This window comes from Scaptodrosophila lebanonensis, unplaced genomic scaffold, assembly GCF_003285725.1.
Source record: "Scaptodrosophila lebanonensis strain 11010-0011.00,11010-0021.00 unplaced genomic scaffold, SlebRS2 tig00000080-arrow-pilon, whole genome shotgun sequence".
NCBI lineage: Eukaryota > Metazoa > Arthropoda > Insecta > Diptera > Drosophilidae > Scaptodrosophila > Scaptodrosophila lebanonensis.
The window spans coordinates 2,608,390-2,634,266 of NW_022060561.1; the positions used below are offsets into that span (position 1 = coordinate 2,608,390).

General features: G+C 35.2%; 1 protein-coding gene across 2 annotated transcripts in view; it reads right to left on the reverse strand.

Annotated features, from left to right (window-relative positions):
- Positions 1-25,877, reverse strand: part of LOC115626183 (tyrosine-protein phosphatase Lar) — a 186,845-nt gene that overhangs the window by 128,056 nt on the left and 32,912 nt on the right. For both annotated transcript variants that reach the window (XM_030521462.1, XM_030521460.1), the window contains exon 3: positions 11,505-11,935. In XM_030521462.1, the coding sequence (XP_030377322.1) occupies positions 11,505-11,607 (103 nt within the window). In that variant the 5' untranslated portion in view covers positions 11,608-11,935. The remainder of the gene's footprint in view (positions 1-11,504; positions 11,936-25,877) is intronic.

A 25,877-nucleotide genomic window follows, 5' to 3' on the forward strand; every position in this document is an offset into this window, starting at 1 on the left:
GCGACAATGCCGACGCTTTGTCTGACTGCCAAGCGAACGGACTTACTACATAGCTGCCAGAAAGTACTAGGGACGAGTGCGTGAAAATATTCATATATGTGAAGTCACGAGATGCGCTCACGACACTCTCACATTTAACTAAATATTTAACGAAGCTGCATGCTGCGTCCATGCTTTCTTTCAGCAGCTATTCATAAAATCGTTAAAATTTTTGAATCAGTGCAATGAAAAGTAATGATTCATATTTAAAATTTCACAAAATGATTTAAGTTAGTAATACATTATTGTAATTCTTTTAAATAATATGTTGCCCTAATTAATAATTCAAATTAATAATAATTGTATGTAAAGAATAGTTTAAAATTCGTTAAATTGTTCAAATTAGTTAAATGAAAAGTAAATTCACACTAAATAGTGTTTCCATGAGGAATTCTATTTGTATATAATGTTTTATGATTGATGATTTAAGTTAGTAATACATTATTGTAATTCTTTTAAATAATATGAGTGAATGCTATACTAACTAATAATTAATATTAATAATAATTGTATATTAAGAATAGTTTAAAATCCATTGAATTGTGAAATGAAAAGAAAATTACAGACTAAATAGTGTTTCCATGAGGAATTCTATTCGTATATAATGTTTTAAGACGGTTTCTATGACACATGAGAAATAAACAGTTTGCTGTTCTTCAAACTTTTGAAATACTTGCTGAACTTTTGTTAGCAACTCTTTATGAAATTGTTGCTCTGAAGTGTAATTCAATACAAAATAGAATACATTTTTTTTAATTATTTAAAAAAAAAAAACGAATTAATTAAATGAAAATACTTAATTTAGAATTTCACTATATTTACACAGTCTAAATATTTATTTTGATGTCTTTTATTATTTTTGAATTTTTTTATATTTTTCATTTTGATGTGAAATTGAAAATTTGTTACGCTCAGTAGCTTTTTTTTTTGAGAAAAGTGACTTTAATTATCAACTCACTTAGGTGAACTTGAATTTTAAGCAATTTAATCAATATCAAATTTCTGTATTCTAATATAAATGTTTAAATATCTGTTATTATTTGTGTAAATCAAAGTGTTCATGGATTAAATTTCATTTAAAATTGACTGTAATTTAATTTAAACTGAACAGAAAACTTCTTCAGCTTTATGTGCATGTCAATGAATACAATTTAATTTATTGATGAATGATGAAATGAATACAATATATTTATTTTGGTGTTTTTATTATTTTTGAATTTTTTATATTTTTTATTTTGATGTGAAAATGGAAATTTGTTACGTTCCGAAGTTTTTTTTTTGTGAGAAAAGTGACTTTAATTATCAATTTAGTTAAGTGAACCGAAATTTTAAGCAATATCAAATTTCTGTATTCTAATACGAATGCTTAAATATCTGTTATTATTTGTGCAAATCAAAGTGTTCATCATGGTTTAAATTTCATTTGAAATTGACTTCAATTTCCCAAGTTATTTGTCTTTGAAACTGAACAGAAAACTTCTTCAGCTTTATGTGCATGCCAATGAATACAATTTTTAAAGGCAATCACGGTGAAAAGCCCACCTCTAGCCCCCACCTGGCTGCCCCGCCCAGTTGCACGAGCATGCTGTACAAGTTGACACTGCTACCGTTAGTTGGTTGCTTGGTCGCTCGCTTGCCAGCTTGCTTTTGTATTTTTGCCTGGCTGAAGCTGTTTTTATATGCCATACAAAAATAGCTCACTTTGCCGCAACAGCTCTCTGCCTTTTCCTTTCCATTGCCTTTGCGTCTATCTGCCCGTAGCTCAGCTCTCCATTCCCATCGTCTTCTTCTGCTTTTAAATGCAATTTGCATGCTGCTTTGTGAATCTCACCTCTGCACTTTTGCTTTTCTTTGCACGCTTTAAGAACTCGCGCTGCTTTAAGTTGAAACAAAATAATGTCATTAAAATGCGCCCTACAAATACAAATCGAGATATGTACTATATATACATACATATATGGGTGTATATTAGTATATATTGCCTGATTTGTGCGCGTGCCAGTTAACCCCTTAAGTGCCTGCCTTGTTGCCTTAGCGTGTGCTCCCAAAGCAGAACGGAAAAAAAATAAAAGTAAACCAACAAAAAATACAGCACGACAACATGCAAACGTGCGCCACATACTAACAACAACAAATACAGTGAAACCTGCTGATAATAAAATAAACAGAGCAGGGAATAGACGCACAATTTATTTAGCAACACATGTTGAAATACAAATGGGAGTTTCGTATTAAATTTGAAGCCAAACGGGGCCAAAAGGAAATTAAAAATGAATTATATACATTTCTAAAATTACAAGCCAAGGCGTAGCTTTAATGATATGTGATACGATTTTGATAACTCCCCTACCTTTTAGTTTAGTTGTGTTTTATAGTGTTGTTAAATTCAACAATTTACAGCTTCATCTTCAACAGAATTCAAGCATGATATCGAAACCTATTTGGCAATTGTGTAACATGATCGAACGCTTTCTGGAATTTGCTACGAGGGGAGATTTGTTTTTTTTTTTGGCTTTTCTATTGCACTGTTGATATTATCTGCAAAAATTTCAATTATCACAATTACTTTAAATGTCTTCTAGAATGACTTTTGATGCCATCCGATTGTTTCAACGATTTCTTTACAAGCATATAACAGATATGCCAAGTTTTTGTTTATATTCGATGCCACTCTAGTAATAATAATTTCACAGCTTTCACCAACTTTTTTTTATCATATTAAAATTTCTATATCTTCTTAGTTTTAGTCGATTTGAATACTAATTAATACAAATAAATTTTCAAATAAATATTACTTATTTGTAGACACATTTTTTATATCTTTCGAATTAAAAGTTCTATATCTTCGTAGTCTTAATCGATTTTTATAAAAATTAATACAAATGTATTTTTAAATAAACATTATTTCTTTGCCGACACTCTTTTCTTCTTTCGAATTAAAATTTCTATATCCTCTTAGTCTTAGTCGATTTTTATAAAAGTGAATACAAATATACTTTCAAACAAAATAATCATTATTTCTTTGTCGACACATTTTCTATATCTTTCGAATTAAAAGTTCTATATCTTCGTAGTCTTAATCAATTTTTATAAAAATGAATACAAATATATTTTCAAATTAAATAAACATTATTTCTTTGTCGCCACATTTTCTATATCTTGCGAATTAGCATTAATTTTGATAGCTTTTGTTGACTAATAAACACTGCATGGCCCTATTTTTGCAGGCATTTAAAGATATTAAATAGCAGGTACATTTATAAAGTCACTTGTATAGGAACAATAATTGCCTTTTGTTTATTTTGTGTATTTTGCAAAGCATCTCTCATAAATGTGTAGTAGTTTTGTCAGCACGTAGTTGGACTGTAAACGCACACACACAGTTGTGGCAAACTACTTCAACTTTATGACCCGAGCCCATTGACAATTATTAGGTAGTCGCTCGGTCACGCCCTTTGTCGTGCACATAAATTTGTAATTATGGCCGCCTCCACCCTCAAGCCCCCACCTCCCCACGCGTTTGCCTGCCAAAGCTGGATCTGCGTGTCGAACCTACTTGTATTCTATGGTACAGTAGCGCCCAAAAGCAAGCAGGCAATGAAAATTTCATTTAGTCATATGCCGCTACCTAATTGATTAATGTGAAATTCTGCGCCAGTGCCAGGCAATAAAAGAGGCCTAAAACACACACACATACACACACACACGCACACACAAATTAATTAAAAAATTTTGTTGTCTGCCAAAGTGCGTAAAAAAATGAGTGTCTTAGGCGGCGAGCGGCTGCTACTTATTATATAGGTTGCCATCTTCTTTGCGTCTCACCAGCAACAACAACAACAATAACAACAACAAAATAATAATAACAGCGAGATAGGGAGGCAGCAGAAAAAAATAAATTCTACTTAAAATGCTGTGCGAAACCCTAGCAACCGGCACAGATCCAGCCCCAAAACGAGCTCAGTTGAATTGAGTTGAGCGGCAACTCTGGCCGCAGTGCAGCCATAAACATTAATTAAAAGTTTTGACCCTTACAGCAGCAGCAGCAACAGCAGCGGCCCATGAATGAAAGAAAGAAGAGGGGCAATGGGAGTGGCTAGAAGGGCATATGGCTCATCAGCTGCAATATTCATGTGCACACAACAGTTACAACAGCAGTAGCAGTAACCACAACAACAAAAACAGCAACAGCAACAACAACAGCAACAGCTACACTAAAATGCACTCAAATTGTTGTGAGTGGCCGGCCGTCGAGCGGGCCACTAAACGGTGCAGTGGCCAGGCCAAGCTGCCTCGGTGGCCTTATTTGCACGTCGCGCTAAAAATTACGAGTTAAGCACTTTTTTGGCCTACACAGAGAGAAAGAGAGAGAGAGAGAGAGAGAGAGAGAGAGGGGAGAGGGGGGCGAGAGATTCACACACACGTGCGCATAGTTTGCAACTCATGAATCATTTAGCACACAATCCCCCAACACACACAAACACACACACATGCACAGATATTTCGGCCCAAAATAAAAACCAACACAAAGTATTTTTGTTGTATAAAATGAAAATTCTGCGCCATGTTTCTCCTTGGCTTGTCGGAAATTTCCACAAGCAAACAGCATGCATATGACATAGCCACGTGTCGCGACATATTTTTGTAAATCATTGGCAATTGTAAGTATGTGTATGTGTGTGTGAGTTCTTAAACATTTGTGGCATGCTTTTAGGCGTTTAGAATGTCCAATTATTTGCCGCCCAACAGCGAAGTACGAGAATTTTGTAAATTGCAAATCGACTGCAATAAACATAGATGAATGGTAACGAAACCTAATTAATTAATTAAGTAATAATAGTTAATCGATAATAAATGCCTTTAGGGTTTAAATAGGTTAAGAATCAATTATAAACCCTCTCAAGTAAATAACTATAACTATTTAAATGCAAACATAATGCAATTTTCTCCAATTTGTTACAGTTTTATCCCTACTTATGATTTGATGACATTTATTTGAGTTATTTCTGTTCCTTCACAAGTGTCGATTATTCTTCCCTCCAAGATCGTCTTAATTTCTCAATAGCCACACACAGCTGTGATAAATAAAGCTTCCCCCATTGGGTCAGAGATTCCTTTTTTCATTTATTTTTAGTTTATAAAATAAGTTAAATAAAATGGATTCAATATTTCAAAAATAACTTGCCATTGCTACAAAGTATCGCTAAGCAAAGCAGATACTTTCTGATTAATCTCTTTACATGCTAGGCAATTAAAAATGTTCGTAGAGGTTAGACAAGCGGTGAACCACGCACACAAATTGCAGTCAAGTCAGTTGACTGGCCAGCATAAGTCAATGCAAGCCACTGGACAAAATGAGGAGCACATTTTAAAGGAGCAACGAAGCATTAAATTAAGATTTTTCTAATTAAACAAACACAAGTTGTCTGGGCAACGCGCGTGAATAAAAAACAACAACAAAAAAACAGAAACGACAGGAACGATTACTTAAGAGAAACCAAATAAAACAAATTGATAATGTTGCGGCGGCACTGAAGCAGCAAATGTGGTGAAGCGAAAGGTAAAGTACAGAGCTGGGCAGTTTAAGAAGGTAATAAAAGGTTTTTCTTTTAAAATAATGGACAAGGAAAACACAAAGCAGGAAAAATAGATCTTCATTCATACAACCTTGATGGGTAAGTGTTGGGAAGAGTGTCAAAATAAGTGAAGGAGATTAGAGAGGAGAGAAGACGCAGCTGAAAGTTAAGGCAAACAATCTGTTTAAGCCCATTTGGACCTACGTCTTAGAGACTTCTATATCAACTGCGTAATCCAATTGATGATAAAATAAATAAAAATAAGATGTGGTTAATTATTGTTAGGCTTTTAAAATAATAAGACAAGAAAAGCAAGATTAAAAAGGGCGAACTGAAGCCAGAAAATAGCAAAATATTCAGCTGTTCTTGGAAATATTAATTCTGACACAATAAATACAAGAAAACAATTGCTTAATTTAGGAAAAATTAGCGAAACGATATTAAATATTGCTACTTTTCCACTAGTTTTGAAACAATTTTTATTACAAGGGACTAAAAAGATTGGCTCTTTAAGACTGTTGTTTGAAATGTTGCGTTAAGCTTTCCTACAAAGAAATTTAAATAAAAACCAATCACGACGACATAGCTTGATCATTAAAGACTATTGTTATTATTATTTAAATTAAATATTTCATGTATACCCTCAAAGGCTACCCACTTTTAAAAAATGACACAAAATATTTCAATATTAATAGAAGAAGAAAAGGTAATACCTAATTGAAAGAAATATTTCATGTTTTACATAAAATTCAAGACAGCAAATAGCAACAGAAAATGTTCTCATAACTTTTAATATAATTTCCCGATATCATTTGCGACACTCTAAGTACTTAGTTCAGCGATTGTTGAAAACATCAGCCAACACATTTCACGTTTTCAGCGGCACGCCACGCCCCCCAAAAAAAGTAAATAGCGAGGCAGAATAATGCTATGCTCTGACTTGTAAGTGTCTTTATCTTTTTGTCCACTCTTCCTGCTGGCACAGAGACAGTTAAGCAAATGAGCTGGCATCCTCGGGAGGAGGAGCGGGCAAGCAGGAGGAGGCAGCGGCGAGGAATGCGTGTGCGCTTTGTTAATGCCGCATATCATTATATCAACAAAGTGTACAGATACATATATCTGCCGCCATGCATCCACTCAACAATAATAATGTGCGGGCATTTATCACACTTTTTTTTGCGCCCCTCAAACAAGTGACCAAGGCGTTCCCAGTGGCCAAGGATGCAGAGTCGAGACAGCGTGTTGGCTCTAAAATTTCAGAGAAATAGTAGCAAAGGCAACGGCGAGAGCAAACGACAACAACAAAAGCAACAGCAACAACAACAAACGAAATAAATAAATGTAATGTAGCAACAACAAAGAGCAAAGCGCCATAAATCTAAATAACAAATTTTTACGAGAAATGACCATAAATAAGATGTTGCGGCCTAGCAATAGTGGCGCAGACAAGCCCAACCCCCTAAACGTGCCACGTACAGTGGTTAGGAAAGGAGAAACAATATCAAAATAGACTTATAATATCGTATAGTAAAAATTCAATTTCGAAACATAAAACACTACAAATGCTATGCAAGGAAGTTGTTTACTTATTAGAACTAAACAATTTGATGTCGCTTTTAAAGATGGAATGATTTTGTGAGCAAATTATTTGTCTGTCTGACCGTAAAGTAAAATTTTCAATTAGACAAATTTCAAATCGCATTGTAGAATGAAGAGCTATCAGCATTCGACTTCAATTGCAACTGCAAATATAAATCGATAGTTCCAAGGGCTTTGGAAAGTAAATGTTTACCACTACCAGGGGTTATATGGTTTTGAAATTGGAAGTTATATTAATAATGAAATAACGAAGACATTTTGTGGAGGCGTCCCTATGTTATGTTAGAATTCTACGAATCAGTTATATGGGTGCGTCAGATGGGTGCATTTCTACCAACTCAAGTGACAGAGAAAGAACGCTAGTGGATGCCAGCACACTTTAAACTGTGGCAACCCTGAACCCCAACTTTTTGTAGACAAATATTAAGCGCTATTTGAATTGAATATTTGTTGTTAATAAGACTGCATTATTTTTAATGCGAATAAACGAATTGCCCACGAACTAATTAACTATAACTCTATATTTTCTTTTCTTGTGAATTTTTCAACACTACTTTAATTATTAATAAATCTCACCCGCTATTTAATAATAAATGATCGATCATTTCAACAGCGTAGTAAATTAAATAATTGTTGAAATTAAGACTGCATTATATCTAAAGGGAACAGACGAATAAAACTCTTTCTTTTGTTTTCTTGTGAATTTTCCAACACTACTTTAATTATTAATAAATTTCAACCGCAGTTTTATAATAAATTATCGATTATTTCAACAGCATATAAATTAAATATTTGCTGTAACCAAAACTCTACCTTTTGTTTTCTTGTGAATTTTCCAACACCACTTTAATTATTAATATATTTCCTTTTGCACCACTGTCGAGCGTTAAGCTGCCTGACCAAGCGGCAACAATTCCTGAGAGTTGTGTTAATTTAATATTATTACTTTTCATTACAACTGCTTGTGCCAGTGTGTGTGTGTGTGTGTGTGTGTGTTGTGAACCATTATGCCCCAAAATAGGCACAGCAAAATGTTGTTAGTTTGCTGTAGCATACGAGTATATGCATGTAGACATACTATCTATACATATACATATAAATATATATAATTTTTTGTAAGAGCTGTCGTTGTCGTGGCTGGCAGCGCTTGGGGAGTCGCTGGGGCCAAATGTCAACACATTAAATGAGTGGGAGGGGTGCGGTTGCAACCCCCATGGCCTGCCCTGATGCTGCCCAATAAATCAACAACATTTATCTGAGACCACACATCCGGCACAATGGCCAATGGCCAGTGGCCAACAATTGAAAATGGCCAACTGCCTGCCCATCTCCACCTACTTACTGGAAGCAAAAGCACTACCTATGGGCTAATTACTTGGCCACTTGGCGAGCGAATACTTGTCTGTAGGCTGCTCCTCAATCACTCAAAGTTCTAAATTTCAAATTACTTTTGCTGCATAAACTTGCTGCGAACTACCTTGGTCATATTTCATCTAATACTAGTATATGTATATGTGCGAGTATAGCCAGATATCTGTACATATGCGAGTATAAGTATGTATGTATGTGTGTGCACAGCACACGGCAGAAGGGCTTAGCGTAAAACTTTTTCTATATGTTAATTATGGCGGTGAATTTATTTGAGGCTTAATATGGCATGTCGTATTCAAACACTCACACATAAAAAGACACACATACATATGTGGGTGTATACACTCAGAAAAACAAGCAATCAGGCTAGGCTGCCATCGCAGCTAGTTTAAGTTCTCTATTGCATTGATTAAATTTTTGTTTGTTGATGAAATGAATAAATAAAATAAATTCTATTTTCCAAGAATCAGATTGAGTGTCATATTTTAAGTTACGTTGATTACTTGGCTATCAGTTTTACTCTCCGTTTTGTTTATAATGTATAGATAATATAAATTCGATAACATGAAATAATATTTGATACGCATTTTCAAAGAATGTATTTTTTGGTTGAAATTAAATATCAATATAAATTATAAAAGGATTTAATTTAATTTTATTTCTTGTTTCAATTCTTAAATAAATTAGCGGCTTTTTCTTAATCATCAGTCTTCCTACAATATCTAATGACTATTATTTCATAATTAACAAACGTTTCGGTCAATAAACAGACAAATGTTTACATAAACAGTTGAAAATTGGCAAAATCGGAGACTTTATATCACATCTGAACTATCAGTAGCAAATGTGTGTGACTACCTTTATTTGTTGCTTTTAAAATTAATATTGTTTTCATTATTTTGGTATCCGTTTTTTTTTTGGTTTTTATCCGCTTTTTTCAACAATAATGATTCACAGCAGTAGCCCTAAACTATTTTCCTTTCGGCAAAAAATACTTTAAAGTTGGTATTAAAAAATGAAAAGTAAAGGCAAAATTAATTGTTCCAGTATTTCTCTTTCAATCATTTTTGCCGAGTGTATGGATTTATGTACGAGTATGTATAGTGAGCCGAGAATCGTTTGGTTTGCCGCTCCGCTTTCTGTCTAAACGAAAACTTTTCAAATTATCGTAGCATCAACTTTTCTCGCTCTCGCTACCACTCTTCATCTCTCTGCATATTAGCCCCGCCCCCAAGCCAGCCCCTCCCCCCTCTGACACTCTCGCTACTCAACTTACATAAAACAGAGAATTATTGCGACGGTAGTTGTGGCAAATTAATTAAAACTTGTTACAAAAACCAAAAGTGAAATGAGTTGCTCTGCTGATATTTGAGTTCTCTGGCAATTGTCGAGCGACTTGTGTCGTCGTCGTTGTCGTTGTCGCTAAGCGGCTGTCGTTGAGCGGCTTTGTGTCATAATTTCAACAAACGACAAATTAGTCGAGACTCCTGCCTGACACAGCTACATTGTCATATTCTCGTATTGTCGCATTGTCGATGCAAACTGCATGCAAACAATCAGAGAAAAAAAGGCAAACCATTTACATGCAATACAACGTACCATTTTGCATATGTTTTGCACTTCCTGCCCCTGCCCCGGCCCACGAGTCACCGAGTCTCGACCAATGTTGTCTAACATTTTGCTGCTCTGTCAACGCCTGCGGTAGGCTGGCTGGCTAGCAGGCTAGCTGGCTGGTTGGTGGGGCAGAGTTTTACGGACAACAAGCCACAGCCAGTTGTACAAACATTTCACGCGGCAAAGTGCCGCATAAATTTCAATTTAATGGCCTACACACAAAAAGAGGTGCGACAAACTCAGAGCTGTACAAAAATAAACAAATAAAAAGAACCCCACTCTGGCCAGCCAGGATGTGAAATGTGCAATGTTTGTTGTGCCTCTTTTGCTTCCTTGTCCCTTGTCCTTGTCCTATTCGTCCTTACGTCCTATTCTATTCACTTGTTTATCGCTTGGCTATGAAATGAAACAACATCGCGTCGTGACAACAAACATATAAAAATTATGCGCAAATTCAAAAGTAAAAGGAAGTTTCAAATGTTTTCCACAATTCTTATAATATGCAGCAATTTTCTGCCCGTCAAGTGGGGAAGTTTATCAGTTTTTCTTAAAGCTAAGTACCTACATTTTAAACGTAGCGTTTATTTAAAAATGAATATGAAAATTTCTTAGTATTAACTAAGCTGTAAATAATTTTAAAATTAGATTTTAATAAATTCCAAGATTTCTTTCTATGTTAAGTTTTTTCTTTCTATTTGGTAGATCTGGCCAGGCTTGGCTGTGAATCTTGACATTGCTAGCCGAAAAGCAAATATTGTTCCCCCACCGATTCAGGAAGTTTCAAATGTTTCCACAATTCTTTTAAAATGCAGAATTTTCTCTCCATGAAGTGGGGAAGTTTATCAGTTTTTCTTTTCTTTTATTTTTTTTAAATGTAGCGCTTGTTTAAAATTAATAATAAAAAGGTCTTAGGTAACTTATTTATAAAACTGAGCTGTGAATAATTTTTAAAATTAGCTTTTAATTAATTCCAAGATTTCTTATTCTGTTAAGTTTTTCTTTTATTTGCTAGATCTGTGACGCCTCTGATCATACATCATCATACATCATTACTAGCCGAAAAGCAAATAATGTTCCCCCACCGATTCAGAGGCGTTTAGTAGATATTATTATAATCTAATAAGACTCTCCTACTTGGGATATACTAGCTTAGGAGGTTTTATTTAACTTTTATATTGTTTGTTGACATAAAAATTCTAATCAAATAAAACAAATAAAAATATATTCTCAAAAATATGATACTATCTATTAGTATACCCTATGATATATATGTGTTATATATAGTTAGTTAAAAGTTGTACTTACGGACTGCATCGACGGGCGCTGGCGTCCACATGAGCAACACTAGGAAGGTGGCTGCAACAAATTTGGCTGCTGCGGCTTGAAATGTTGCCATCTGCAGACCCATTATTTATGTAGAGCGTGGGTTCGTGGGTCGATTGTGTGTATGTGGGTGGACTTATATACGAGTATATATGTATATATTTGAATTTGTATATATGTGTGTATATAGAAGCAAATGGCAGAAGGACAACAACAACAATTATTATAATACGCTATATTATTTACACAAAGTGTCGCACTGGCTTTTCAACATACAGTCAGACTTACTCTTTGGCTGACTAAATGACTGACTGACTGACAGACAAACTGACAGATTGACTGACTGACAGCTTGAGTGCTCAAAATTCAGCGTCCTTGTGGGTGACAAGGCGTTGTAAACAGCGCTCCCAGCGCTAATTGCATGCAAAGCAGCGAAGAGGGTATGTTTTTTTAGGTGTGTGTGTGTGTGTGTGTGTAAGGGAGAGGGTGTAATAGTGTGCGTGTGTGTGAGAAAGAGTGCGTATGTGTGTGTGTGTGTGTATTTATGTGTACCAAGTATTAGTTTTGTTTATTTTTGCGTTTGTTCAACGTGTTTTTGAACGTGCGTTGTTTTGTTTTGTTTCAAATATATTTAAGTATATATTTATTATTATTATAATTATTTATTGTTGTTGTTGGTTTAGCGTTCGTTAGTTGATGATGATTTTCAATCATTGGTTAAATACATTTTCGCAAGCCGAAAATCATCGGATATAACAAGATGTGTTAGTAAATGCGATGTCATCATCATTATTGGCATGATAGCGACGATATTTGTATTGCATGAAGATTTGTAGCCATTGTTATATTATTTGTTGTTGTTGTTGTTGTTGTCACGCATAGAATGGTGCGTCGCAACATTGTCGTGGTTGTTGTTTTTGTTGTTGTTGTAACGTGCGCCATTTATGCGTTGTGGTTGTAGTTGTTATTGTTGGCATTATGTTGTTCATTTAGTTGTGAAACAATGACATGCGTGGTATATTGTTGTTGTCGTTATTGTAGCCACCAGCCGCATTGACGTCATCACCAGGAGGATCATCATTGTCGTTGATTGGTTCGCAGAACGAGTACCATGTGGAGGGAAGCTGTTGTTACTATGCGAATAAATTACCTGATTCTTTGTGGACTTAAATACTTAAAACTCTAGTATCATTATTATTTCTGTATACACGATTATGTAGGTGTGTGTATATACTATATATATAAGATATGCAGTTCTGGATATTTGCTCTCAATTGATTGCATCTGACAATGATAAATCGATTGTTTTTCTGTTTATTTATAACGGTGTATATGCATTTTATTTATTGACTCATTTTTCTTATTTCTTTATTCTTTAATTTTAAATTTTTATTTATGCTTTCTTATTCCGCTGCGGCTGCAATGAGAAGGAAAGAAAAAAAGAGAGTGAAGGCACTTGCCAACTGTTGGCTTAAGTTGTCGCCGTGACAAACAGACCTTTCTCTGTGTGTGTGTGTGTGTGTGTGAAGGAAGAAAGTGATTTCTGCAAGTGGCGGTAAAAAAAGTTTCCATTGAGCAGAGCGAGCGGACAAACTGCACAATTGATTGAAAACAAGAACCGACAGCATTTAATGACAATAAGCACAGCACAGGATGTGGCAGGTGTAGTTACTTGCTATAAAGCGTAGCATACTTTCCGGCGCAAGGTAGAAGTAAGGGCGAATGCAGTTAAAATACACAAATGACATTAAAAAATAATAATTTGAACGGCTTGTTTGATCATAACATTTCAATTTTTTTAACAGCAGGTACATATTTCTCGTAGAAAAACGAGTTATTTAATTCAATAAATCCACAAGCATTTACAATGATTTGATTTGAAAATAGAACGAATATTTCAAAATGCAGAAGAAGCAACAGAAAAGTTGTAAGTGAATTAATTTAATATTGTATTAAAAATGAAGCTGATTTTATTTGACTTTAAGCTTTTTGATGAAAAACTAATAAACGCAATTGAATTGTAAATAAACTTGTTATTTAGTAAATTGTACATTGTTCCGTACCAAAATGTTTGAGGTTTGCAATTTAATGATGACTTTTTTTCAAATTAAAAAAAAAAACAGGTACACTGTGCCTTAAACGGTAGCATGAAGTTTAGGTTTTATTACCTTTTTCATGCGTTTACGAGTTTCATTAAAAAAGGTAGTCCTACACTAACTTCAAAGCATTTATGGGAAACAATAAAGCAGATTAATTTGATCTAAAATGAAGGCATAAAACTACCCATAAATTTTAGCTAGCTGTTGCAAGCTTTTTCTGCTGGTTGTAAGTTACGTATGTACAATTAATTTTCTCTCTTCATTTTTTAATAAAGACCGCTTCTGTTAAGTTTAGATGTGAACAATTCAACCGCAACTACAACCACATAACAAAAGACGCAACTTAATGGAAAAATGTATATTTTGCATTTGTTTAACGCCAGGGAAATATAAACAGAATATAAGCTTACTCACTAACTCCAACACCCTCCATTACTAAGCACCACTTTGCGTGTGGAACTAAGTGTATTCTAACTTAATGCCTTCCAAGAATATTGGGAATAATTCTTGCTTTAAAAACTCATTATGAGCATTATGAATTTGCATTAAAAGCAATTTGAATTAAAATTTGTATAACTTTGCATTTGACTTCAAAATTTTCAACCCTCAACCCATCTACTTCTCTTTTTTGTCCGACTCAAGACAACTTTAAAATACTTTTTATGTTTCTAAAAGCATCAAATCTAATTCATAAGTATGCTAATTAGTTCATCCATTACGTCCGTAAATAAAATAAATTCATTATAATAATTTATATTATTTTTTAAGTTAAGCCCAAGGCCAAGTCCCTATAGCTTAGACCACCATAGCTTTTCTGTAATTTTAATTACATTTAAAATGTATATAAGTAAATCTATAAATAAATAGATAAAAATAAATATATAAATAAATATATTTTATCATAAAAATTTATATAATTTTGCATTTGGCTTCAAAGTTTTCAAATCCTTACGAAATTCAGAATATTTTGTTCAAAAACAAAACCAAAGTCTAGGCATACAAAATGAACATCACTTATTTGAATAATCAATTTCTTTAACAATTTACAAATTTAAATACTCTTCAAAGTTTAGAATCGCCTTAACAACAAACCATTGCCAACTTCTAAGCGCTAGTTAGTTAACGATCTCAAGCGTAAGTAGAATGCAATGGGGGGAAGCTTCAAAACATGTGCTAGCTCATTTAAAATGGCAATCAAACAAAGTCGAGTCAAGTAGTTATCAACTAACCCACACACATATACACACATACACACACACACACACACACACACACACACATGGTACACATGCAAACGCCCACACATACAACGGCTTACTACCTATGATATAGACAAGCGAACAAAGTAAATATACATAAGCCTCTGTGCATTGCATGAGCAATGTCAGTTTGATTTTTTGTTTTTGTAACCACTCGGCTTCCTCTCGACCCATCAGCAGAGCAGTTTGTTTACTTCAACTTATGAACCCACTTAGTAAAAAAATAAAATGGAAAACCAAAAAAACGACAAAGAAAAGTATTTGCTGTTGCGTGGGCGTGCCAGGCACTCAACTGACTGTGGGCGTGTCGGATGCCTGACTACTTCGCTGTATTTATATGCATATATGTAGGCATACATATCTATATATACATATACATATATATATATACTATACATATCGTAGTGCTCTATGCACTCTTGTAAAAATCAATTAAACTTTTCAAGTGAAGTTATAATGGCTGGCAACCCTTTTTTAGCTGTTGTTGTTGTTGTTGCGAGCCACTGCCTGCTTTTGTTGTTGCTGTTTGTGCCTGGCAGTCAGTCAGTTAGTCAGTCAGTCAGTGAGTTTTCTTATTGTTTTCATAGCCGGTAACTTGCATTGTGTGCTTGGCTTGTTGTTGCAGTTGTCAAAAGTTTTAAAATAATTGGATTTTTTTTGCACTAGCACGAACATTCAACATTCAACGCTCAACGCTCAGCAACGCTCAACAACGATGATGATGGCGATGGCGATGACGCTGGCGATGATGATGGGCATGGGATTGGTGATGGGGATTGGGGATGGGGATGGAGATGACGGCGCTGTTCTATAAAAATTAAAAATTTCTTTGTTACAACTGACGCTGTGGAGGCGTGCAGCGGAGAGTGCAGTGAGAAGGGTAGGAAGTAAACGACATACACAAGCATACTTAATGCACTGCAGTCAGTTTTTACCCAATTTCCATTGAAGTTTTCAACACCAATTGTAAACGTCAACAACAACATTGAGTGGTGCCTGGCAAAGGCAAAGGCGTAGGAGCAGGGCAACCAGCAACAGTGTATGGGGTAGGTGTAGGCAGGCAGGCAGGCAGGCAGGCATACAGGCAAGCACCATCGTCATCCTCATGCCAACTTCGAGTGGCGCCACTCAACGAGGACGCTCGCTCACGCTTTGGCCAGCACTGGACGGCAAGGCAACTCAAATACGCGGCCCACTCACGCACGGTCTGCCAGTTGATTTAATAGTTTTTTCTTTCGTTCTTTTTTTGTTTTTTGTTTTATTATTACTATTATTTACACGAAACATTAATAAAGTGGCAGCGAGTGTGTGGGAGGTGCGTGCGAAGGGAATGGTGTGGATGCAAGCATGACTATTCCAATTAACTTAATGACAATTGATAATCGACAACTCATTATCAGCAGACGCACAGACAGTGTATCTACACTTACACCCCCACCTTACATAGACTTTCTACTGCTGTTCTTTTTCAAGCACTTTGTCCCCCAACTATCAGGCGCACCTCGCGTATGCGTGATATTTGTTGCAAGTGGAGCTGTAGGAGTGTAGAAAATACACCAATTTATTGATAATAAACCTCCTTTGAAATAATATGCTGCAGGAAAAAACTGCAACCTTTTAATCGTAAGCTAGACATTGCAATATAAGCTTTTAATTATGTCATATCAAATATCGTCAGAGAGTTAAGCGTGGATTAAGTTTCCTTTCCCTTTTTCTCACTCCAGACATTTTTCTAAATTCACATGTTGTCTACAAATTGCACTATTAATGCCCAAAGTTATCTGAGGCAGTGCTTTGATGAAAGTAAACAAGCATAGAGTTGATGGTGTTTCTCATATTTATACTTCCTACAAAAATGTTAAAAAAGATAATGCTTTTAAGAGCTTCCCTTAGACTTTTGTAAGCAAAACTTCTATTAATAAAGACTGTTTCCAGCTAAGTTAAGGAATTGAAATATTGTGAAAAATGCTTTGGTTATTTTGTTTTTAACAGACCGTTTTATTATTCAACAGAACGACTATACGAGAAATCCAATATTAAAACGATAGATGAACACATCTTTTGCACTACAAGTATATTTTAGGTTATTTTTTTTCATCAATTACCAGCTTATAACTATAATAAGTCTCCTCAAAAATGTTTTAATTAAAATTCAGATTTTCTTTGCCATTTTTCTATAATTATTTAATAATAGATTTACACTACACGTATACACTTGCTATATATGTATACTATATACATATTCATTTCTCAATCGAAAAGTTATTGTTCTAAACTTGTTTATATTAAGCTAGCTTTAGATTATTTTTGAACTTTTTTTTGGCAATTAAAGCAAAATAAATAAAATATAAGTAAGAACATGATAATTTAATTACATAATTATATATCGGAGGTTACTATCACGGGATTTAGTGAGACTATCGCTAGTATTAAGTCATCATTAAAATAACAATTACTCGATGGCATCATGATGGTTTGAAGAACATACTATTTATATATAGTAGCTGGCTTAAAGGAGCTGTCCCTTTTTCTAAAGGCTGTAAATACCTGCAACATTGCAGACGACCCCGAAAAGGTGACAGCTATACGCGAATCTGAACAACAATCTTCACAAGATTTGTTTGTGTCAACGCGTATTAGAAAAAAGATTTAATAAGGCCAGAAACAGAAAACTTCCTGAATATGATAACTTTTTAATAAAGAATATCTATTGATTGTTTTAGGCAGGATAAGTTGAAATCATTTATTATTAATAAAAAAACACTTTTTTGAAAAAATAAAGCTATATTGAACTATATTGCCGCCAAGGCATAAAATGAACCACAACCGAAAAGGTCCGAATCAGAAAAAAAAAAACACAACGGGGAGCGGGAAGATGAGAATCGATTTTTTGAAGTAAACATTAAATGAATTAATCATTTATTGAGTTAATTATTAACAAGAACATATTAAAGGTCGTTTAGTTGGATGATTTATAATTATACGGCTTTCTAAAAGAGAATTTTACCTTTCTTTGAAAGCTGTCAAAAAGTTAAAGTTTAAATCTAGGATCACATGAAATATGGAAAGCCTTTTCATTTGAGTGCTGCCCCCAGAAAGCCACTCATACGTTTGCTACACATCCTGACTATTTCATTTCACTTTTGCTTGTGGCTTTGTTTGTTGTCACTCGCCCTCTTCTCAGTGCCAAACAAACAGAGTGGGGAGGTGTATCTAACTCTGTCTCTGTGTATGTGTGTGTGGCTTGTCATGATAAAAATGTGCAGTAAAATAGGCAAAAATGCCGCAACTGTCGTCTCACTTTCCCAGTACGAGTATGTGTCTAAGGGGGGGTTGGGGGTGGAGCAGGTTGGCCAAATTCTGTGCACAGTGCTAATAAAACCACTTGACACCAAACGAGAAAAGTTGCTTAAACAAAGTGCTTGAAGTAGAGCGCTGCCATTGTCCAGCGTACCAGCAAGTTCCAATGGTTTTTGTGGCTTTAAGACGACATCTTTTTGGTGTCATATCACACAACAGAAATAGTTGAAGAAAATGAAATAACAAATACCTCGCAGCACTGGCCATTGCTCGCCAGCAGGAATCAATACACTTTTTTTCTGGGACAGAAATTAAGCTAATTGCGAATACATTGCATATGTGCAGAAAGAAAGAAAGACAGCAAGCCAGTGGGATAAAAAGTTCAGCCATCATACAATATGGGAAGGAAAAATCAATGATGTTTAATGTAGAAATAATTGCCAAAGATGTTCGACAACTTTTTGCAGGAAGGCATTAGACAGAACATGGCTCAAGATGGGCTGAGCTGGCAACACAACAAATAAAAAGTTGTGAACTAAACATTTTTGCTATATAACGACCGAATGTGACACTGAAAACAACCGACCCTAATTATCTTCTTCAATTTTTGGAAAAATACTTAAAAATAAAATAGGATAGGCTTTTTAGTCATTTTTCAACGACCAACAAATTAAATGGCTTCAGAAGTTCTTCAAAGACTATTGCCTACTTCTAAGCGCTATTTCCTGAACAATCGGAACCGTAATTTTTCACAATACAGGAGCCGTCTTCGAACCCATCTAAATGTTCTAGCAAGGCGTCTACTGAAACGGCGTATTAAATGAGAGGATTTAATGAGAAGGAGGCCGAAGAGGTAGGGTGTTACCTTGCCAATAGATTTATATAAATTATAAATATAAAATTGTAAATAAGATTAAGCTGCTAGTTTAAGTTGTATTTGTATTTAGCTATAAGTTTAATTTAAGTTATTGAAATAACAGTATAATTAAAGTGTATATATCAGAGAAAAAAAGAACCGTAATTAAGTTTAACTTCCAAACAAAGCAGCGTAGACTCTTCCATAATTTTTGTATGACATTTCAATCTATAAATTTAACGAAATTCTCTTATTTATGAACTGAATTATTAGCTGATTATTAAGCCATATATCATAAGATTCATAAGCCCACTTGCACGTATAGATGTCACCATGCTTTATCCATTTTCCAAAACTATTCTCAATTAATTGTCCTTCTTCGCGATTAGTGCGCTTAACACAGATTACCATTTATGGCCACACTTATCGCACCATAAATTAAAACAAAACATTTTTAGTCCAAATTGAAAGCAGGTCGCAGTTTGTTTAGTTTGTAATTTGCGTTTAATATTTAATGCAGAGAAACAACTAACTGAGTTTCTCTGCAATTTAAACGTGAAAAACAGTTTTCAAAATACGAAAAATATGACTTGGAATAATATGGTCTCAGGTGAATGTTAAAGGTATAAAGTAAAGTTCAACACAAGTTTGTCAAACTCAAAGAATATAATTCAATGTTGAATTGAATTGCTCAAACGAATTACTTGAAATGAGAAATGTAGCTCCCCGCTTGCATTGAATTGCATTTGAATCTGGCAAAAGGAATACACATAAATTGTTCGACTTAATAACAATTTTCTCTTCAATTTGACATTTGAAAGCAAAATGCTGACTAACAATAAACGAACTATAATCTATATTTCAAAAAGAGATGCAAATTTGGTGAACAAATCAGGGGAAATAAATTTGATTAGGCTGCAAGATTTTTTATTTAAATTTGCTTACAATTAAGACTTCAAATTTGAACATTATTTAAAACGTTATTGAATAAGTAATAGTTGTCAGCAACAGATGTACATTGTCTTGGTAATTGCCAGCGCTTATTTTTATACAAATATCAGTCTTGTAACGCACAGACGAATATAAATACACCTTATATTGTCATCAACGAATAGTTTCTCATATAATCTATTATCAAAATGGAAGCGGTTAACTTCTTCTTTTGCCTCTGTAGGCATCTTTAATACCAACAAAATCTATTGTAACTAACCGCAATTATGATATGTGAAATGGAGCACAAAACTTACTTTTGATTTTTCAGTTTTTAAATAAAGTTCACAATTAAGTAAACGATTTCATTAAAATAATTTCTGTACTATTGTTTGGAGGGCTTCAAATATTTTCATAAAAAAGTTATAAAATTCATAATAGTTTTTCTGAATCCATAGAAACATATATCTATGTTTCACAAAAGATAGTAATCGAAGAACTTTCTCAACTTTTCTCAGCAGCTTCTTCAAGTATGATTTGTGTATTCATGTCAAAATGTTCTTCAAGTGTAGTTTTCTTTTGCTTTGTGCAGCTATCTATCAAACGCATTGCCTAAAACGAAAAGTTGGCTAACAACATTTCAGAATTGCGGCTGCCATGTTACTCATAATTGTTTCTTTAGTTTTGCTTCACTTGTGCACGACCTTGTCGGGTTTCCTTATGCACTAACCCCATAACAATGAGCCAAACGCAAATTGCTTCACAGCTGCTATTCCTGTTTTGCCATTGTTGTTGTTGTTGTTGGCAGGCCTTCCAGCTATTGGGAAAGAGCGAGCGAGCGAGCAACCCACTAACCAACCGACAAACCCATCACAAGCACCGTTAGTTTGGCAAATCGCAAACACTGGCCATACACACACACACACACGCACACACGCACATACAGAGAAAACAAAAGCTGCAAACTGCTAACGGCACTTTAACCAAACAAAACCAAAAAAAGGAGCAAGGAGAAATGTTTGCCGCTCGTAAAAACCGAAAATGAAAATAGATAAAAGCGTGTAAGCAGCGACTTCATTTTGTAAATCAATTGAATTTTCAATTGTGTTGTGGAAAGCAGCAGCAGCAAAAAAAAAAGGTAACATAAAAGCCAATGCTGGGCCACATAAAGGAAACGACACTATTACTGCATGCACGGGCTACAGGACACATACGCAGCGGCGCGAGAGAGCGAGAGGCAGCAAGGATAGGGAAGGATAGGGCAGCGGAACTGCGTGCGGCTGAAAGATTTTTTGGGTTAGCCATGCGCCAATTTTCTGTGTACAATTGCTGTTACATTTTTTTCCTTCTTTTCAATTTCTATGAAATTTTTATTAAGCGTCTGTGGGGGATTAGCCAAGGCAAGCCAAGCCACAAGCCACAAGCCAGCCAGCCAGGCTAGTTGTAGTTTTGGGCCGGCAGCGTGTTTGTCGCATTGCATAACCAAGCGAATTAAGGCAAACAACTGCGGCTTGTCCTTTTCTTTACTTTTTTTTTTTTTTGTTTGTGGGCCAACAAAATTGTGCTTATTGTCATTCGCAGCAGTCGTTGTCAAACGGAAGTGTGTCAGTGATTTCTTGACATATTTCTGGGTCAACAAACACCAACCAGACAAACACAATCATTCACACACACATACACACAGATAAAGGTCTGTGCTGTTGAAGTTTTAAGTTTACCAGCTGCATATTGATTTTGTTCCTTCGGAGTGTAGCGCGTGCAAAAATTCTTCAAAAATATGCAACAACAAAAAATGATTAAATAAAACAGCGCTTGTAGTCGTAATTATGTAGACGAAATTAGCATACGCGCCGTAATAACATGGCCAAAATGAAAAAAGCCAACCGGCACGCCATAGACACAGGCACACAAACACACAGAAGCACTCGCAAACACACACGCGCGCGTACACACACACACACACACGAGTTGCCTTGACTGGGCAAATCGCGTAGCCGCCAGGTGGTACGAACTGCAGCCGAAGACGTCACTACTACGACGAGGCTACTTAGCTGAAGACGACGTTGAAGTACCGCTTTGACAATAACATTGCGGTACAACTGCAATGCAGAAACAAACTAGATTGCGAACACTATACTCGTATATTGTGAGAATAACATTTAACACTGCTCTGTGGTTTCATTTGACCATTGGTGGCAGCTGAAGCATTGTTTACACACTTTTGGTTTTGGTTTCGGCTTTCTGTATTATTTCTTTTATTTGCCCTTTCGATATTTTTTCATTCTTGTATATTTTAGATTTTGTTGAACTTTTTGTTACGTGCCAGCGCGCTTGTTTCTTACACGCTCGTTACATCCTGGCAAATCCCGAAATTGTACTAAATACGTACAAAACTTTTACGATTGGCTAAGGCTCAGAGCGGAGCCGTTCGTGCTGCTCGGCACACTTCGGTGTGTGTGTGTGTGTCTGTATGTGTGTGTGTGTGCGTGCCACACGACAAAGTTGTGCTGACGAAGTGAGTCTGTGGTGGGTTTTGCTTACACGCAGAAAAAGAGAAACCAATCGAGCGAACGAGTGAACTCTGGAATAAGAGCGAGGCCAGCAATTGAGTGACAAGCGCAGCCTTTAAGAGCACAGCTGTAAGTGCATAGTTCTTGACCTACCACAGCTGCTTAAAATGCTCAAACCACGGCAAGCAAAGAGGCCTTTAAGAGCAAGTGGAGTGATTCAAATTGAAGCTGGATTTAAGCGGACTGGGCGCTTAAACAAATGCTAGACTAGCAGGCAAAAAATACTCAAATAATAAGAGAAAAACTGAGCCGTTCACTTAAAATGATTTGCAAACTTGGCAGAAAGTTAATTAAAAATGTTTATAAAATATAAATACAATTTAGTTCAACGGAATGTAAATACCATTTAGTTCAACGAATAAAACTACAAATTTGCTATACAGAAACAGAAGCACTTTTAAGAATAAAAAACCTTGAATTACTCAGTAAGTATTTGAGCAGCAATATAGAGCAAATTTTGCCTGATCACGTTTGTTCACACTAATAAAGCACTCTATAGCTTAAGATCCTGATAGTCATAGCTGCAAGCTGTAAATTTCATATTTAAGTTAGCATTAAATAAATAAATAAAGCACTAGGACACTGCGAAGAGCGCGCGCTTTTACAATTGCAGTTAAAGCCTAGAATAACTCAGAAAGAATTGCATTTTGAACTCACAGAGAACAAATTTCACTATAAACATCACAATAATAAAACACTCAAGCGTTTCGAAGAGCGAATGCATTGCATTCCAGATTGAAAGCTGATGTTTACTCAGCAGAGCAAATGAGCTTCACTCAAAATGTGCATTGGCTACAAAGAGACATTTTTTGATGCAAAAATGTTACACTCAGCAAACTGATAGCAGAGAAAGGCAGAAAAATGTGCACTCAACAGACTGATAGCAGAGAAGGGCTACGAAAGTTGCTCAAAAGAGCGCACTCTAGCGTTTTCAAAACAAATGATTGTAGACAAGCTATGCGGCGCTTACAAGAAATGAGCCGTTGTTTTAGTTCAAGAAGAGAGTTTGAGCGCAAAGCTTTTGCGTTCGTGTGTCGTTCGTACGTCGAATGGTGAGTTTCGTGGAGAGCGATGCGAATCGTGCGTGTCCCAAGCAACACACGAACAGCAGCACAGGCAGCACAGAGGCTGGCTCGCAGGCAATCAAGCAAGCAGACAGGCAGGCAGGCATTGACTTTGACCGTTGTCGTCAGTCTCAACTGGTGCGGCGTGCTGTGTGTTGAAAGCGGCGTTCCAAATTCTGAATTAGCAGCAGCAGCCGCCGCAGGAGCAACAGCAACAACAACAGCAAGAAGAAGTACGTCGACGAGTTGGTTAATTTGTAAAGCATACATTTTGGCGCGCGCTTGAGAAATCAACGTAAAATGTTCGTGTCAGACAGTGAGTGAATGTGTTTGTGTGTTTCTGTGTGTATTTCTGTGACACTGACAAGCAGTGACAGTTAACATTTGCGCACGGTCGCAAAACAAAAGCGGCAGCAACAGAAGCAGCAGCAACAACAACAAAAACAATGGCAGTAACAACAAGAAGAACGAACAGTGGAGAGTGGCATAAGTTTTGTTGTCGTAGCCCCAGGAGACATTTAACATAATAAAAACGAACGTGTGCGCCACATTTTCGTTGCCAAGAGTTCTTTTTAGTGTGGCATCTGTTTGTTTAATGCTAATAACACACACACACACACCTCTATACAGACACACACTCAGGCAGCAATATTGCAAATGTGTGCACAAGCAGTTGGCAAAAGTGTCGTAAATCGTTTAGACGGCGAAACGTGTAGCTCGAAGCTTCAGCGACCGGCGATATGTAAACGACAATGCCGCCGTGGGAACAAAAAAGAACTGTCGAAGCAGCACTGGAGCTGAAGGGAAACGACACACAGTGGCTTCAAGTGAAAGCAGTTTCTGTACGAGTAAGTGTGTGTGTGTGTGAGAGCGCGCGCGTGTTGTGGCATGAAGTGGACGACTGCAATTGGAGGCTGGCAGCAGCATTTGTGGCGGCATTTGTTGCTCTTTGTTATGTGAGTACAACCAACCAAACAACAATAAATGAACTTCATAATGATTTTTTCTTCCTTTGCTTTACTCTGCTCCTTTTTGTTTTGTTTGGGTTTAACGCGAAATTCAAAATCGCTTGAATTAGGCTGTGAATGTTTTTTCAAAGCGAGCGAGAGAGAGACAGTTGGCAAAATAAATGTTTATGTTTATGTGCATTTTGCGTGATAATAAGTGAGTGTGCGGCTATAATCAGTGTCAAGTGCAGGCAATCGATTGGAAACAATCTTAAAGGCAACAGCAAAGTATTTGAAATATATAATGCGAATAAAAATACACGTAAATAACTGCCAAGGTGTAAGATTAAAATTAAGGACAGCAGTGTTAAAAATTTAAAAAGCTTCTGATAACATTTGAAAGTTTGAAATGAAATAAACCAAATGCAAGTGTTGCTTACGAGTGTTCAGGTTTCGCAAACTAATTCCTTAAGAAATGTTTGCAAATTGCTTCCAGAATCATATTGCTTCCCATTTTAAATAAAATAGACTAAAAACGAACTTTATGTTCCTGCGATGCTAAACATTTTTTTAACTATCTTAATTAGTTGTTTACAAGAAACACATTTTCGCAAGCTTACAAAATTCAGGAAATTTTGGGAAAGTTTAAAATTGAAATTAAAATTTTTGTTATAATTGAAAAATAAGATGCATTAAATACTCAGAATTTGCTTAACCAATGCATTAGGTTTTGTTGAATATAAGGTTAATTTTTTCAATCAAATTTCTCATTTAAAAAACTAAGCTCACAATTTTAAAAGAAATAAATAAATAATTGTTAAATTGTGGACTATATATTTTACGCAGTAAACAAACAAAAATATACATCTTAAGTGTTATAACAATCCTTTTTTTAATAATGCTAACAGAACATTTTACATTTATTTTTTAGCCTTCAGAAAAAATTCAAAACGAATTATTAAATAAAAATATTTTCATTTGCGAATTATCCTATAATTTATAAGTTTAAAATATACGCAATAAATAAATACATGAAAAATAAACAAAATAATAAATAAATCAAAAAAATTAAATAAAATATATTATTTTTATGTGTACATTAAATCAAAATTATATTCGTTTAAAAACTTAAATTAAATAAATACTGTTTTAATTAACCCTTCGAAAGTAAATAATTACAAAACTCGCAACTACTGCTATAATTAATAAATGTATTTAAACAAACATGTCAACAACTTGCTAAACATAATATTACCAAACAAAAAATAAATTTATTAAAGAAATCAGCAAAAAAAATATTTTAATTCCTGATAATAAATAAATAGATAAA